The sequence below is a fragment of the Myodes glareolus genome, chromosome 6 (genome assembly GCF_982192425.1).
Source record: "Myodes glareolus chromosome 6, mMyoGla1.1, whole genome shotgun sequence".
NCBI classification, from domain to species: Eukaryota; Metazoa; Chordata; class Mammalia; order Rodentia; family Cricetidae; genus Myodes; species Myodes glareolus.
In genome coordinates, this window is record NC_142031.1 from 117,467,177 (window position 1) to 117,484,977 (window position 17,801).

General features: G+C 41.0%; 1 protein-coding gene across 2 annotated transcripts in view; it reads right to left on the reverse strand.

Annotated features, from left to right (window-relative positions):
• Window positions 1-335: 335 nt before the first annotated feature.
• The window catches only part of LOC146894388 (uncharacterized), a 112,148-nt gene continuing 94,682 nt past the window's right edge, over window positions 336-17,801 (reverse strand). The window contains exon 3 of one of the 2 annotated variants that reach the window (XM_085691090.2): window positions 336-526. In XM_085691090.2, coding sequence (XP_085547216.1) covers window positions 374-526 — 153 coding nt within the window. In that variant the 3' untranslated portion in view covers window positions 336-373. Of the gene's footprint in view, window positions 527-11,451; window positions 11,527-17,801 lie in introns of those variants that run through there. The other variant, XM_085691093.2, reaches the window with a different exon arrangement.

Genomic DNA, 17,801 nt, shown 5'->3' on the forward strand with positions numbered 1-17,801 from the left:
TGCCCCATATCCAGTACAAAAAAAATTACCCAGCATTACCCCAAGCCAGGAGGAAATGCCATGGAAAGACCAGAGTGCCACTGGCCACAGGGAGACACAGTCTTAGTCCAGTACACCCTCTGTACTTTGCTATGACCTTAAATTCTAGAGATCAAAACACTTGTATACTTGGATTTAGGGCTCTTTTGTAAGAAATGGGAGCATAACAAAGTGTTTGTACTATCAGAGCCCATCCCAGTTAATGACAAATCCCAAGCAAACCTGAATGTGAAAAGGGAGGACCTCCCCCCACCTGGGTCTCTGAGCTGATAAAAGAATAATAAATAAAAAAAATCTGCCAAACAACAAAGCTTCAATTTATTATACATGCTCATCAGTTTAACCCAAAACCCTTAAAAGCCTGAGGCTGATCCAGCCCCTTTAATACCGGTCCTGAGCACGCCCGGATCAAGGCCCGGCCCAGCCTGCTTTGTCTGCGAAGATGAAAGCCAGGCGAAAACAGGTGAAGGCTTTTTTGAATCATCACCTGCAATTAAGCAAAGGAAAACCAAGAGGTAAGCTGAACTCCCTTTACAAAGACACCCCCGCAGCAGGTGGACACTTGTGCAGCTTGCCTAGTGTCTGTCTGCCGACACACTCACCAGAGTGAGCCTTCTCAGAGGATCCCTGTCTGACAGATGTCTAGAAGGAAAAGTACAGGGACACACACACAAACCAGACACACAGAAACACACAAATATACACCCAGATGCACACGTAGAGGTACACTCGGGAACACACAGTTGCAAATGAAATATACACACACTTACACATAGATGTATAAACAGACAAGACACAAAGGCACAGATATACACACCAGACAGAGCAGCATACAAACATGGAGCCAGAATGCACACACAGAAGTGCATTTAGGCAAAGCACATATACAGACCTGACATAGAAACTCAGACACACACCCAGATGATGTACATACAAAGATACATATAGGCACACATGTTTACACACAGATACAACACAAAGAAAGTACACAGATGAGACACACATTCACAGATACATACAATATACACACAGATCTACTCCACCAAGTCCTAGCAATCTAATAACTGCCGGTGAGGCTTTTTTAAGAGGCAGGGGGTGTGCCAGGGCACTCAGAGTGGTCTGTTTCAGCAGAGTGGGGTTTCCATGGTGTGGCTTCCTCATTCTTAAACAGCCTGTGACTCAAATGAGGTAGCCACACTTCATGCCACACATACCACCCTTATGCCACTTTGCAGCATCTCACAGAAGAGTTCAGCTGGTAAAGGTATCTGAGGTTCACATTCATGGAGGAGCTGTCTTCTGTGGCACAAAGCCTGAATCAGTTCTGAGTGACTCTCGCATCTGCGCTCCCATTGCCTCAATAGAAAGGGCTCTGCCAGGACCTACCTGCCCAGCAGTGTAGACAGTGGGCTCTGCACCAGGATGCATTTTTTCAAAGGAATGTTCTATAGAAAGGAAACTGTCAGTGAAGTAGGTTTCAATTCTGTGTGGAGCCAGTGGAACACCCCAGTGGATAGTCCTCCATAAGTTTGACTCGAGAAGTCCCAAGTGCATCACAAGGACATAAATGAGGCAGCTGTGAACCAAATCATACCACCATCTTATCATATTCCCACTTCTGGTAACAAAGTCCAGCTGTTTGGTATCTGCACTTCACATCTGTGGACACCCATTGGATGGTCCCCTATAGGCTGTGACTTCAGAAAATCTAAGTGAATCGCAATAAAAAAAACAAGAAGATACAAGGCTGACTTCCACCACAATAATCTCAAAGCTTAATCTTATTCTAAAGATGGTTTGGGAAGAGATCATGAGCCACTTGTGCCAGACCTACTTAGACCTTCTCATTTTCCAAGCACTGCATTCAACCTGAAAATCAGTAAGCAGGATAGGCTTGAAGCTGATCTCTGCCACAGAAGCTAACGGTGCTCAGGCTCTGTTAGCCTGAGACTAGCAGAGACATACTAGGGGTTTAGGACTCGGGGAAGAATCTTCTCCAAGATGTAAAGTAGCAGGTGTCCTCTAATGTTATTTTACTTTTAAATGTCTCAATCAATGAGAAAGCAGACATTCAATCATGGCCTCACATTGCTCTTGGGCTTCTTCCCCAAACATCCCAGGAAATTCTCTGAAATGGTTCCTTTCCATCTGAGGAACCATCAGGTACAATCTTCATCTCCGCTCTCTCTGGCCCTTCTTTCTTCTCCCTACAAGATCTGTACCATTCACCACGATCTGCACCATATGTGTAACCCTTCTCATTCAAATACAATTTGTTATATAAGAGTGGGCAGCTGCCTCTCCAGAAGGGTCTATGACAACACCCCCCAGACTTCCTCAGCCAAACCATTGTGATCACACAGTCCAAAAATGATATTCTAGAGGTTTTTTAATGCATGTACTAAGAATGGGGAAACTGAGGCACAAAGATCACTTGGCCTTCTCAGTTTTAACTGCCCATTTGCAAAGAGGACTTTATAATGATATGTTTGTATGCCCTTTCAACACTGGTGTTCATAGCTTATACGAAGGCATTCAAATAAAAGATTCTTTCCCTAGTAATTCTCAAGAGAGTTTAGGTCAGAGTCCAGAACCTCAGAAGCCTAGGGTCCATGCAAGGTTTAACATGGTTGAGCAAGAGACTGTCCTCCCCTTTGCTGCTCTTGGGAATTTCTGGCAGGACTCTTGAGCCCTGAAATAACTCTTATAATGTGGGAACAAATAACATCCAGTCACCATAGACCTGGCCAAGCAGGTGATGCCCTGTGAAGACTTGTCCAGATGGACAGCAACAGCAACTCAGTATTGGACTGCAAGTTCTGCTGCTTCTGCCAAATCCCTTTATTCCACCTTTGAAAGGATGCAGACAATCCATGGATTCTTCTGGAAAGAAACGATCCATCTTAGACATTTCCATCACCTAGTGGTCTGCCTTTAGCAACTGTAGCTTGGTCCTTTTACAGCATGCCTCCTGTTTTCAACATGTTCTTCTAGGCTCTCCTATCTTTAGCTATCTTTACCCTGTGGTTGGTTCGTTTTTAACTTTTAACATCCAGAACATCCAGGTCACTTGACAAGATAACCTTGGTCTTGCACACACAGTCCCCAAAACCCACAGAAGGGCTGACAAGGAAGTAGGCAATTCGGCAGGAAAGGGCCTCCTAATCTTTCTGTTTGTAGTCAGCCTCTGACCTCATTCATATACCAGTAGTCACAAGATGCCCCTCATCACACTGTTTCTGAAAACAAGAAAATATGTGGGAGCCACCCTGAGCAGAATCTTGTGCAGGAGACCATGAAGACACAGGCCCAGTGTCCAACAGTAATGTGAGGATGAGCACCAGGGACCACAGGGGATGGAAACCAGCTCTGTTTGGGGTGTGCAGGCATGTGGAGGTCATGTCTGATCTGGAAGCAAAGGAAATGGACTGAAAATATATGTGAGGAGAGCTGGAAAACAACAGATTCTATAACCCCCACCTTCTAGTACACCTAAAGGATTACCTGGTACTCAGGACTTGTCTTGAGCCACATCAGTGCTTAGAAATTTGAGCCAAAGACTCCAGAAACCACCAGGCACTGTGATGGCATGGGAGTTGAAGCCAGAGTTTAGAGACAAAGCTTCAACTTTAAGCAGAGAAACCAGTCTGTCAAAGGAGAAGATGTGATAAAGATATAACAGCTTGGCCATCCATCGCTCAAACTTCTGACCATTTGACCCCACTTCCGGCTCACAGGAGTCTCAGCTGTCTCTCATTTCCTGTCTTTGGCACTGATGAGTTCCCAGTTCCTTAAAATGTCCCCTCCTCCTTATTTTAAATTAAGCTAGTTTGAGGGAATTTATGGTTTGTGCAACTGAAAGAACTCTGTAATAAGATTTACTGTGAGTGCACGGAGGACAGAGCAGAGGGCAGGAGGCAGCTATAGATGGCCAGCCGAGAGGCTTCAACAGTGGGTATCATAAGTGAATTAATGTCTTGCCCTGGATATTCCCCTTCCTGGCCTCTGCACTGAAGTCACCACTGATAAAGCATCAACCATGGGACCAAACAGTATGAAGAACATATTGCAGGTAAGGGTTGTAACTCCTCATTATTTCCTGGATATATTTAAGATTAAAATGAATCCTGAAATACAATATCTTAACCCTATAGAAGCAGTGCTTCTGAGCCATATGTATTGGCCCACTTTCAGGCACACAGTGAATCCACAATTCCATCAAACAAGCCATAGCACTTTACTTATAAATCCCATCCAAATGCTCTGCCTCCCACAAGAGACAGAGGTCTCATTAGCAGCATAGCCCAGAAAGCCTGCATTTTAAAATGGCCATGTATTTCCTGTTGCAGTTGCTGAGTCAGGAAAATCTCTCTGAGGCACAACACCAGCAAACAGCAAAAAACTGTGTTAAACTATATATTGTCTAGAATTTATTTTTAAGCCCTCTCAGGTTTTATGTGGAGTTAGTTGATCACATTGGGTGCCAATTGTTGCAAGGAGAGGGCCCCTTGTTTGTCCCAGCCACCCAGCTAGCTTACACCCAAAATAACCACACAGAAACTGTATTAATTAAAACACTGCTTGGCCATTAGCTCTAACTTCTTATTGGGCAACTCTTATATATTAGTTTAACCCATCTCCATTAATCTGTGTATCACCACGTGGCAGTGGCTTACCGGAGAGTCTAACCGGCATTCATCTCTGGTGGAGGATCCATGGCTTCTCTCTGCCTCTGTTTTCTTCCTCCCAGAATTCAGTTCTGTTTTTCCCAGAACTAAGTTTTTCCCCTACCTAAGTTCTGCCTTATCAAAAGGCAAAGGCAGTTTTTTATTCATTAACCAATGAAAGCAACACATAAACAGAAGGACCTCCTACACCAAGCTGCCTCATATTAAATTGACAGGATTATGTTATAATGCAACATTTTTATAACATTGGCAACCAAAGCAGAAGATCAAGTAAAGCACTGGTATTTTTCAAGTCAGTTTCTTTCCCCCAATACAGAAGATTTCAGTTCACAATAATTCAAATTTGTTAGTCATCAGGACAAAACTTCTGAGGAAATCAACTGATCAGAAGGAAGGGTTAATTTTTGGCTCACTGTTTCAGAGATTTCTGTCAATGTTTGCCTGGTCCCTTGCCTTTGGGCCTGTAATAACTCAGGGCATCTTGACAAGATTACATATTGGAGAAGATTGCTAATCTCAAAACAAAGAGAAGGGGATGCATTCCTAAAATTCCCTTCATGTGTACAACCCCAGTGACCTAACATCCTTCTGGTAGGCTCCACCTCCTAAAGGAGCCACCATCAGCTGAAAGTCAATGCATAAGATGTGAATGAACATATAAAATCCAAATCATGACAGATCCTCTCTGATGGTGCTGGACAGTAATCATCAGCTGCAGCTCCCAGTTGGCCTTATGATTATGAGGATGAACAACCTACTTTACAATACATTATGTGACTATGTTATGATCTCAGTAGTTTAGGGAAACCAGGTATACTTTTGACCTATGATATTTTTAATTTATCATGGGTTTATGGAATGCATCTTCACTATAAATTAAGTTGTACCAGAGTTCAGAGTTCACTTTCTTATTTTCTTAAGGAGAAAAAAATATATATTCAATATTTGGAACTGGGCTATCTTCCTTTACCTATGACCTACACAGTGGTATCAATAGATTTACAAAAATGAACACATATTCTCCCTCTTTCAAAACTGGAAAGTGAGCTTTGTTAGGAGGTAGGAATGCCAGAATGCTGCCATGATACCAGCACCCTCAGCCAGGAAAGCAGGCATACCTTCGGTAAATGTCCAGAAAAAGCCATATCTATAGCTGATGGAAAACTGCAGGTGGAAAGTCCAGAAGGCTTGTGAAAATCTCAAGCATGAGAGCTTGTGAAGCCACTATGCCTTTGAGTGTAATTTACACACAGTTCATGGGTCAGAGAGAAGAAACCCTACCAGCTTGAATATTACAGCACAAGTTCTACCCAGGTCATTAGTGCGTTTGTAAGTATCACAGACAGTGGGAGAACAGGAAACTATATCCAAAGCAAAAACAACACCCTAAACAGAATTATTAGTTACCATACAATAAGGAGAGATACTGTGAAGACTAATTCCAGGAAAGCTCATTCCACACTCAGAGGAACAAGCCAGACCCTAATCCTTTCACTGTATTAATAAATTATCTATTTTCAAATACAAATTATAATACATGTAAAAATAAAATGAAATACAGCTCAGATTTAGGGAAAATTAAGAAGCAATCAAGATAAATTGGGGTAAGAAATTAAATTTTGCAAGAAAATTTAAAATTTGAAACTTAAATAGTTTCAAAGTATTGAAAAAAATGTTCTGAGCTTGAGAGAATAGACAGAAAATAGGCAAAACCTGGAGATTATCAACAGAACCAAACAGAAATGTTAGAGCTAAGTGCAATGAGTGACATAAACACCAAGTTTAGTAGGTGAGTTCACAGCTGACAGAGGTGGCAGAAGAAACAAAGTCAATAAACCTGAGACATATCAGTGGGGACTATTTAATCCAGGGGACAGAGATGAGACAGACTGAAGAAACAGGAACAGAACCTCAGGCTTGTAGAATGCTGTACACATGGGCAAGTTTGCGACAGGGATCTCAAAAACAGAGGACAGAAAGAAGGCAATGTTTAAGGAATGGTGTATAAAACTTCCAAAACTTGATGAAAAACAATAATTTAGCATTTCTATTTTCAACTAATTTATCACTCAAACATAGCAATGGATGAAGGTCTCTCTGGATAAAGGCAAGCTGAAACATATTGCTGGAGCTTCACTGTGGTTCATGGTAAGTGTATGGCTCAGGCTTAAGGAACATGAGTCAGATCCACAGAAAAGAATAAACAAACTAGAAATGGAAAGTGTATTTATAAATATAAATATATACACACATGTGTAAAAATTTCAGTTATAGTGCTCTATTGCTAGACTTTAGCATAGAGTGTGTGTGATCATGAATGACGTACATTTTTATATTTATATGCAGTGTATATACATTCATCTCCATTGTTCTGCCTGTAGTGGTTAGACACAGACAAAAGATACTTGGTGAATTGTACATTTGTGGGTGGACACTAACACAGAGGAAGCAAGACAGAATGAAGCTACACTCATATAATGTGCTTATTCTTACCAGGAAAATGTCGATATTAATTTGTAGAGAATTGTGATAAGTTAAAAATTATTTGGGCCCTATAGCATGACAAAATAATAGACAAATAAATACTATAAAGAAACCAATAAAGTGCTGGGGAAGTAGCTCAGCAGTAAAGAACACTGGTTTCCAGCATCCACTAGTGGTTCACAACTGTCTATAGCTCCAATTCTAGTGGATCTGACACCTTCTTCTGCCATCCTGGGCACCAGGCACTCACATGGTGCACATATGTACATTCAGGTTAACACACATACACATAAAATGAAAATAAATAATTTTTTAAAAAGCAGGGTGGTGGTGGCACTCGTTTTTAATCTCAGCACTCAGGAGACAGAGGCAGAAGGATGTCTGAAAGTTCAAGGCCAGCCTGTGTACAAGAGCTAGTTCCAGGTCAGGCTCCAAAACTACAGAGAAACCCTGTCTCTAAAAAAAAAAGAAGAGAAGAAGACTGAAATAAGTAGAACTATATTCTCTACCCACGGTGAAATCAGTTTTTAAATTGAAAACAGAAAAATATTAAATACTATGCAATATAAATGACCAACAGGTCAAAAGATGAGTCTTAGGAAAAATATGCCTTGAACAAAGTAAAAAATGAAAATATAACATAACAAAATTTATAAGATGCAGCTAAGGAAGTATTTAGAGGGAAATTCACCACTGAAAACTTACATTAGAAAGAGGAAAGTTTGTGACTTATAATACAGAATTCTACTTTAAGAATCTAAGAAAAGAAAATATGTAACCCAGAGTAAGAAAGAAAAAGATAATTGAGATACTACAGAAGTCAATGAAGTGTACCATGGGCAACTAATAGATAAAAGTCAATGAAGCCAAGAAATGGTTCCTTTAAAGATAGTTAAAATTTACACATCTTAAGATCACCTAAAGAATGAATGCATTACTGTTGGGTAGAGGAAATGGAAGCCATTTCTTATTAAGTTAAACACACACCAACAGACTCATCAATCCCACTTCCAGGCATCTACCCAAGAAAAATGAAGAAATATGTCCACATGAAAACTTTTATGTGAATGCTCATAAGAGCATTTTTCATAATAGCCCCAAACTGGAAAGAACCCAAGTGTCTATCAACTGATGAATAAACAAATATCATCCACCCAAGCAATGAAATATCACTCAGCAATAAAGACAAATGAACTATGCTACATATGACTACAGAGGAACATGGGGAGATCTGAGACAATAGAAGGGCTCTAAGCCTTATTGTGGCAGGAGGTGTGTAGCTTTACACTGACCCTAGCTCAGTGAACAGCGATGTACTTCATGTAAACTACCATTCGTAAAGCATGTTTGTATGTGTGTACAGCCCCACACTGCTACTTGCAAACATGCTAACTGAAATCATCATTCCTGCCTGCTTTGGATTTTTAGCTGTCACTCTCCTATTCACTTGACAAGTATATGCATTTAATTTTCTTAACCACCAATCACTTGCTGTTCCAGCTCTAACTACTTATTCTGCCATCTTTCCAACTGTGTTCTCAGGAACCCATCAAAGTCAACTCAGTTCCAGTTTCTACACTGTCCTCTCCAATCCTCTTCTCCCCCCTTCCCTCCCATCTGGTCTTTCTGAACTAAAAGTTTCACTTCTCTCTTTGTGTTATAAGAGCCTATCCTTTCTATGCCATTTCTCCTTGCATGCTGTGCCCTAGGCCAAGTATGTGACTGCCCCGTTATTTCCCTTGGGCGGAGTTGCCAGATTCATTATCCACACACCATAAAGGATACACAATCTTCCTGAGTATATGAAAAGCAGAGTTCATGGTGAGAGTCATATATGTCCCTCCCCACCTGGCTGTGACTACTCCAGCCTCCTAGTGCCAACAGTTGCAATATTTCCTTAGCATCCCTCTCTATGCTGTTGTGAACCCCAGAGGTTGATGAGCCCTGATTTGTTCCCAAAGATACTTTCCTGCTATCAGGTCGGAACAAAGCCCTCTCCAAGTACCCAAGCCCTTGCCTCCCTACCACAGAGCAGGGCTGTGGACATGCTCCAGGCTCAGCCTTCAAGTTACCACTCTATAAATTCTTAAACTTATCTTCTCACAGTTTCCCAACTGTTCCCTAAGCATGTCTTCAAAACAGACTCTGTCCCCGAGAGGTCATCTCATCCAGCTTCCTGTCTCCACCCTCTTCCTGAACTCTCCCTCTGTTAGACACTCTCGGGATGTTGCAAGCCAATGTGAGACTCTTCCTCACAAATGGCTCCTTAGCTATCTTTTCTATTCTTTCCAGCACAGTGTCCAGTCACAGGTCAGCCAGTTCAAACCTGTCTTGACAAACACTTACCTGCTGTGTATGTATCTTGTCCCAGGGATGTTACAGCCACTTCTCAAAAGCAGGAGCCAAATCTTACATATCTGTATTTAAAGGACACAGTGCCTACCATTCCATAAGCAATCAAGGTTTTCACTTGAAAAGCCTCCCATTCTTCACAATGGTATGCCCCCTAACTGCTGTCATTTACATGCCTTGCCCTGACATGTCCATGCATGATCACTGTAAACACACTGGGTGCCCTGTTCTGAAGGCTATATTTCATCCCAACCATTCATGTCACTTTGAATTTCATTTTGGAAAAGACCCTGAATGTCTTGGAGGATATAGCCTGTTGCTCAGCTGGACATGGATTTCTAGTTGTCTTCAGGGCCTACTCCTTGATTCTTGCTGATCCTGTAATACTTATGTGCTTCCTAGCTCATTAGCCTAACCATTCCATTCCCCAAATCTTAATCAATACCTCCCTCCATTATGGAGTGGTCTGTCCCCTTAAAGCCTATAGGGTTTATTGTCTCTACCATAAAGCACATTTTAGTGTTTCAAATGTGACACTCTTCTGCTTCTAACAAGATTATAAACTCTTTGCCACTGAGAACAGTGCTTTAATTTGTAGCCCTCACAAAACTCAGTACAATCTCCAGGGACATTACTGCATGCTGATAAAAGACCACTGTTGTAAAACACTGGAGAAGAATTGTGAGAGCACAAAGGACTCTTTCCCCAACCATTCCAATCTATTTTTTACTTCTGTCATGTAAGTTCTACTTAAAATTGGGCTCTAGATGTCTTCTAAAATTACCACACTTTCATTTCCATTATAATTGTTTTTTCAAGAAATAGTTCCTTGACCTTTTTATTGTTATTTACGACATAACTTAAAGAAGAAAACAAACTTGCCTATGTTTGAGACAAGAAAGTTTTGAAAATGGAAAACTGAATTTGATTCCTTCAAGTGACCCCTGAACTATATAAAGCCTTACACTAGGAAAGTTGTTCTCCCCTAACAAAAGACACAAAGAGCAAGGGAAAGAATGGACATGGGGAGTTAGCTAGCATCTATTTGGAATTCTAAGAGTCTACATGAAAGAGGAGCCCTTCCTAGAACACACCAGCAGGGTCAACACTGTGTCCAATGAGGTCAATGGGAAACTCAATGACGCACAAGTTTTCTCATCATGAACACTGTTACCAGACTACCAGGGAGAGGAACTAAACCTTCATATTAGTCCGACAGCTGTCTTGCCATACAGTCAGTCATGTATGTAGTCTAGTTGCTTAAGCACAAACCCTGGAAGCCTCTATACCAGCAGTTCTCAACCTGTGGGTCATGACCCTTTGGGGGTCAAACACCCTTTTACAGGGGTCACCTACGACCATCAGAAAACACAGATATTTACATTATGGTTAGTTATAAAGTAGCAATGAAAATAATTTTATGACTGAGGATTACCACATCATGAGGAACTGTATTAAAGAGTCACAGCATTGGGAAGGTTAAAACTACTGTTCTATACAATCAACCCTTGGACTCTTCACTCACGTTTCTTCAGGAAGTCAGTCTGTGTAGACTTAATGCTCCTCTAAGAAATGGAAAGAATGTTAGTGGTGGCATTGCGTGCAGAAGTTCTTAACTCCTGACTGTGCTTAGCAACAACACAATGATCATTACTTATGCCTATAGTGACATAGGTCACTTTCATTCCCTAGTGAAAGTCACTCACTAGAAAGCATGCTGTCTGGATAGAGTACCACACCAATACTCCTGAGTTTTGTCACAGACAGTTGGCTATACTGTACATGCTCCATTTACATGGCTTTCCTGAGATTCTGGTGCCCAGACCAGAAGAAAAGAGCTATGTAGAGCCCCATCAAGCAGTAAGTTTCAACAAAAACTTTTTCACAGTACCTGGGAAGACATCACTGTAAGGACCTAGGAGGATAACACAGTAAGGAGCTGGGAAGACATTACTGGAAGTGCCTGTATGCAGAGAAAATATAAAGAAAAACAGTCACCTCAGAATACACAGTTACTGATCTTTAACAGATTGCAGCTAACTATGGAAGCCTTCCACATATCAGTTTGTCATCTGTAGAACAATCGAGAGAAGAACCTTTCCACTACAAATAGAGCCAGAAAGACAAGGGCAGACTAAAGCAGTCAAGGTGCTTAGTGGATACCTAACTTCAAGTTCTGCTCCTAAAGTGGTGGTCAGGGAGTAGTAGCTAAACCTGCTGGGGGAGACAGTTTTATCTGGTCTCCAGAAGGTATCTTGGATTAGCCAATAGGAGGAAGATGTCTTGGGGTTGTCAGCCTGTGGGAAGAAGCTCTGACAGTCACACACAGTTTGGGGGAAGAGAGATCTTGGTATTCTGAGTGTACCACTTGTTTCCAAGAGTAACTTCCACTGACAGCTTGCCTAGCACTAATACCAAAAAGAGAATGTTTATACAAATTTCCCTTATTAATTTCTACTTTACTTCTCTGTCTCCTTTCCCTTGTCACTTGTGTTTTGAATTATCTACATTTGCTCTGTTATATCAGCACCTTTTTCAATCTTATGTATTCACAGATCTGTTAGATTTCCAGTTTAGGACTGGGGTATGCTACTGAGTTAGTTGGGTATATTTAGTTTATGGTATATACTTGATCCTTTTTTACTTTATGCTCAAAATAAAAGTTCTAATTATGTTCATCTTTTAAAAACTCAACAACACAATAGTGTACTCTTTGATTAATGGCTAAGAAGTGTTACCAACCAAAAATCTAATGTCAGACATGAAGCAACTTATAAGACTACATGGGGGTAAAAATGCAAAGGCTTAAATTCATCTTCTCTCAAGACAAACTTATTTTTCCTAAATACAAACACACCATAATCTAACGCATCATTGGTGCTTACTATGCAGCTGGTGACAGTGTTATGAACAGGTGAATCTGTGAGCTTGTGAATCATGGTGGCTGCATTAATTCTCTGTGTTATTGTCACCTATCCATAGGGAAGGTGTATGGAAGGACAGGTCAAACAGAATTGAGAGACAACCTGCTGTATATGTTATGACTTATCAGCTGGCCACATGCCTGCAGCTGTTAAACTGCATCTCCCCAATGTAATGCCCAGTGCCTCATTCTGCATTTGATAGCACTAGCTTTGAACGGGAACAATAAGCATCAAGACTTTTTAAGTGTTTTGTTGCCCATCTGTAATAAATAAAAATGGGATGAAGTCTATGAATAAATTCACTCCCTTCAGAAAGATTTTTAAATAAAGATCTCTTTCAGGAGGAATAAATGCTATGAAGATGATTATAAACATGTGACATTAATAAGTATCTGAATTATTGTTTATTATATTATTATTATATTATTGATTATAATAAAGAAAACTGCATCAAATCTCCCACAATTTTATTATGCCTCAACAAAGACTAAGGATGAGTACCTGCTTCTCACAATCATACTTAAGAACTTAATTAAGTCTTCCTTTTTAAGTTAATTTTTTTGTTGCATTCACTCATTCTGTGGGGTGGGGCACATGTCTGGCAAGGCACGTGTGGAGGCCAGCAGAACATTTTGCAGGACTTGGTCTTTTCTTTTATCCTATGAGTCCTAGGGCTTATATTCAGGTCATCTGACTTGGCAACACCTTTACCCACTGAACCATCTTGCCAGCCCCTAAATTAGGGTTTCTAATAGTGGCTCTTCCTTATGGGAGGCTCATGCTCTCAAGTGCACACTTGCTCTCTTTTTTGCTCTGTCTCTCTGTCTGTGTCTCATCTGTCTATCTCTCTCATCTCTGTCTCTTTCTCTCTCCGCCCCTCTCCAAACTCCCCCCCCCCTTCTCATTATGGAATTGATACTTAGAGCATTGCCCTAGCCCCTACTTTGCTTTTCATTTTCAATGTGCTTCTTTAGTGTGCTAGTGATGTGTGTCTAGTGAGCATTAAATAACTACATGCTATAGAGATCTTGGAACTGTGTGTAGCACTTATAGAGTATCCAATAAATATGAAATATTTGCATATTTCTTTAAAATGTCAAATGCTTTAAAATGTATTATTCCATTTAATTCCTAAATGATCCTTTAGGCCTTGGTAAAGCACCCTGATAAACATTCTGGCCAACATCTTTGACTGGGCACGGTGACGTGCTGCGAGAGCTATGTCCCAAGCGACGGATGCTGGAAATCATGAGGTAATGCAGTAAATGCACAGAAAGTCTTTCCCAGCTTGGAGAAGTAGCTCCCTGAAGCAGCTGACTTACCAGAGTTCCTTTAGTGACAAGGCTGCCTCTAAGAAGACCAGAGCAAACTTGTCAAATAGCACAATATCAACAGTTTTCAAACAAAACACTGCAGCACACTGCACTGTAGCCACAATGGGGGTAAGGGAATCTGAGGTCCCTTGGGAGAGGGAATCTGAGGTGCCTGAGAAGAACAGAAATGATTGCTCATGGGCCAAGTACAATGTGAGTAGCCAGCCACCTTCCTCCTGTTGGGACTTCCTGACCTGACTTGCATTTACAGACAGATGCTGAACTGTGTGGGTGCAAAATTCCCACTGTATAGCCTCAGCAAGATCTAGATTGATATTTTTTGAGATTTTCCTTCCCTCCCCAGACTGTTAAACACCAAATTATAACTATAACCTTCTCCCTGAATCCAAGTTCCAGTTCCAAGATGAGTGAAGCTGGGTTTTTGTACTGTGTGTCCTCACATCTTTTTCCCTGCCAAGCTTTAGCAGAGCTAACGCTATGCAGACTTGATTACATAGTGCCAAGCACTTTTCATTAATGAGTTCATTTATTTGTCCTGTTCAGAATTAATCATCAATAGTCATGAGTCTTATAAGATCCTTGGCTAGCACCTGGCATCATGATCAGCATATACTCAGTGCTTAATTAATTTGAGCAATTTAAAAGGAAGAACAGAAAGAAGGAAGGATGCAAATATGATGGGAGAAGACAGGAAGCCTGAGCTTCCTCCCTGAAAATGGAGAGACAAGGAAAGGTCACCCACAGAGAAAGCAAGAGCCAGGAGATGCCCTCCAACTCTCTTAAAAGATCAGAAGATGTGAAATTCCTTTAATTACTGAGATTTTGCACATCTAAATATGAGATCCTTCAGTTTCCATGCAGAAAAAGCAAGTGACAAGTGAAGGAGATGGTAGCTTATGTATCTACTGATCTAAACAAGGAAAAACTGTGAGAGGGGCCATTGCAGCAATGCTAAGAAAAAAAGCAGTAGACTCCTTCATAACATGAGAGATGTATCAAAGAACACCATAATCAATACTGCATTGGTCAGTCCCTTCACTTGGAGCACAAGGCAGCCTCCTGGTGTGGGAGGTCATTCTGTCTATGTTTTCCTTTTATTGGTTAATGAATAAAAAACTGGCTTGGCCTATAGCATGGTAGGAGGAAGGTGGAGTTAGAGAGAAGTCAAGGAGCTGCCAGAGACAGACACTGGGAACTTTACTTGGTAAGCCACAGCCACATGGTGATATACAGATTAATAGAGATGACTTAAATCAATATGAAAGAGTTAGCCAATAAGAAGCTAGAGCTAATGAGCTAAACAGTGATTTAATTAATAAGAGTTTCTGTGTGATTATTTTTGGGCTAAGCAGCCAGGAACTAACTAACAGTTCCCTGCAACAGCTTCCCTCAGATCCTTCCTGATCTGGCCAGGTTCCTCTGCCTATTCTATCACAATTCACTTCTATAAGCAAACCTAGCAGGGAAAATGTAAACACAGCACATGCCCTCAGAGCCACCAATGTTAGGAGTTGCTGAGCGTGCAAAATCAGAAATGTTAACAATGTTGGTGTCTTAATTTGATTTCTTTTGTTGTAACAAAAACCTGACCAAAGCAACTTGAGAAGAAAAAAGGTTTATTTCATCTTAAAATGTACAGTCCATCAGGAAGGGAAATCCCTAAAGGCAGGAACCTAAAAGCAGGAACTGAAGCAGAGGCCTTGTTCCCCAGAGCTTGCTGAGTCTGCTTTCTTATGCAAACCATGACCATGTGTCCAGAGATGGCACAACCTACAGTGCCTTTATCAATCATCAACCAAGAAAATGTTCTACAGACTTGCCTACAGGACAACTGAATGGAAGCAATTCCTCAATTGAGGTTCCTCTTTGGTTTAATCTTAATAAAAGCCTCTCTGCCAATGCAAGAAACTCCAGTCAAACCAGATTAGGTCAAATTAAAATGCCCATACTTAATAAATGTGGCGCTCTCGGGGAGACTGAGACAACATGGAGGGAAGGGGAGCCCACACAAACCCGAAACCATGTGTTCCTTTTTCTGATGCAAGCCTCAATAGCCTATGGGAGTGGTCCTGACCCTCCCCAGGGGGAGAGGGCAGTGTTTGGCAGTCTGGGAGTTGGAGTCTGGACCAGGGCAACTCCAAGGCCAGGGGCTTCCAATCATCCAAGACTTCTTGGATATGAGGACGTTAGAGGGCTGGGGTGACACCCTCAACTTAATATTACAGTTCGTTCTTCCCAAATGACTCCAGTTTGTGTCAAACTGACAAACTATTTCAGTGGCTATCAGAAATATTCAATGTTTTTGAGGCACTGAAGTCTCTATAAAGAGGTTGCTTGCTTGCCATTGCATAGCACGCAAACTAGATACCAAGGATAGATTAAGGGAATACCTGTTTTTAGAACTTGACAGAGTAAGAACCTATTGCTAAAGATAGATACTACATTCTTGAGTCATAGAGCAAGGAGAAATATTGCTAGTACTAACCTAAAACCTTTATCCCATGCTAGCTTTCATGGTGCTGAAGAGGAGGAGAAAAGTAACCTTCAATCTTACCTAGTCAGAAACTCTGAAAGTTGTTATGACTGTCCTGGCAAGACATTCCCACTGGTACAATAACATAAATGACATGGGAGTAATCAACTATTTTATCATTGAGTTTAAGGCCCACTCTTTAAGATGAAACCCATACATGGCACTAGAGCCAAAAATCTGTGAGTAGACAAATCAAAGGACCCTATGAAAGAACCTATTATTCTGCTAAATGGTCATAGTGTTAAACTGACTAGCAATGACTTGTTAGTATACCTATAGATTAGGTCATCTCTTAATTTTCATCAGAGAAGCTTCCTTTTTCAGCATATGGAAATCAATACAGAGAAGCACGACTGTCCAGGTACAGAGAGCAAGGGACTACAGAATGCTCAGACCTGAGTAGGAAGGACATCAATATCACACCCCTTCCCCCCAATGTTCAGGGGATCACTGAGGGAGAGGGCACAGAAAAACTGTAAAAGCAAGAGGCAGTGAGTGAGCGCAAGAAGTGACTTCCTGACACAGCAGGGAGGTTGCAATATGGACCCTGGTGGTTGCTGCATCATACAGATCTATGCAATCGCAACCCAGACAAAATTCATAGAGAGAGGAAGTGGTAGATAATCCGACCCTGTAACTGAGTGGATATTAGCAACTGACAAGTGTTAGGAGACTAGGAGAGGGTGAGTTCATTTTCCTTAAGAATGTGGCCCCTGGTAGGTCAACCATGTTTGGTAGAAAGCCACATATCCAAGAATATGGACAGCACAAACTGAGCTGATGGATTTAATTATTTAACTTTTTTTATTTTGAAAGGAAACGAAGTTATGTAGGTAGTAAAAGTAGAGGATCTGGGGAGAACTGAGGGAGGGAATGAATACAATCAAAATACATTGTATTAAGTCCTTAAAGAACTAATAAAACTTCAAAAATTAAATATTTCAACAAGAATAAAAAATAATGCCTCTCACTTCTAATCACCAAAGTGTTTTTCTACTACATTCAAGCCTTTGTTATACATTCCAATAACTATTTGACAAAGATGGAGAATGAACCATGAACAACTCAATAAGTTCCCTATAATGTATATCACAAGAGACCAGCAACTAGTTAAAAGGACGAGAATTTAGTCTTCATCTGATAGGCACAGTGTTCATATAATCTGCAAAATAGGTAAACAAGCAGGTGGGTAGATATACAAATGGATATGTAAGTGGGTGGATTGGTGGGTGGGTGAATAGATGGACAAATGGATGGGTGTGTGGATGAACAGACGGACGGATACTGCAAATAAAAAATTTGCACAAAGTATATGGCTTTTAAACTCAGACTTAATGAGTAAGTAAAATTTGGACTGGTGAAAACAAAAAGCTTAGGAAAACAGGGAGGGGCAGTCATTGTCTTTCATACTCACTGATGGGCCCACTAGGATAGTTCCAAACCCGCG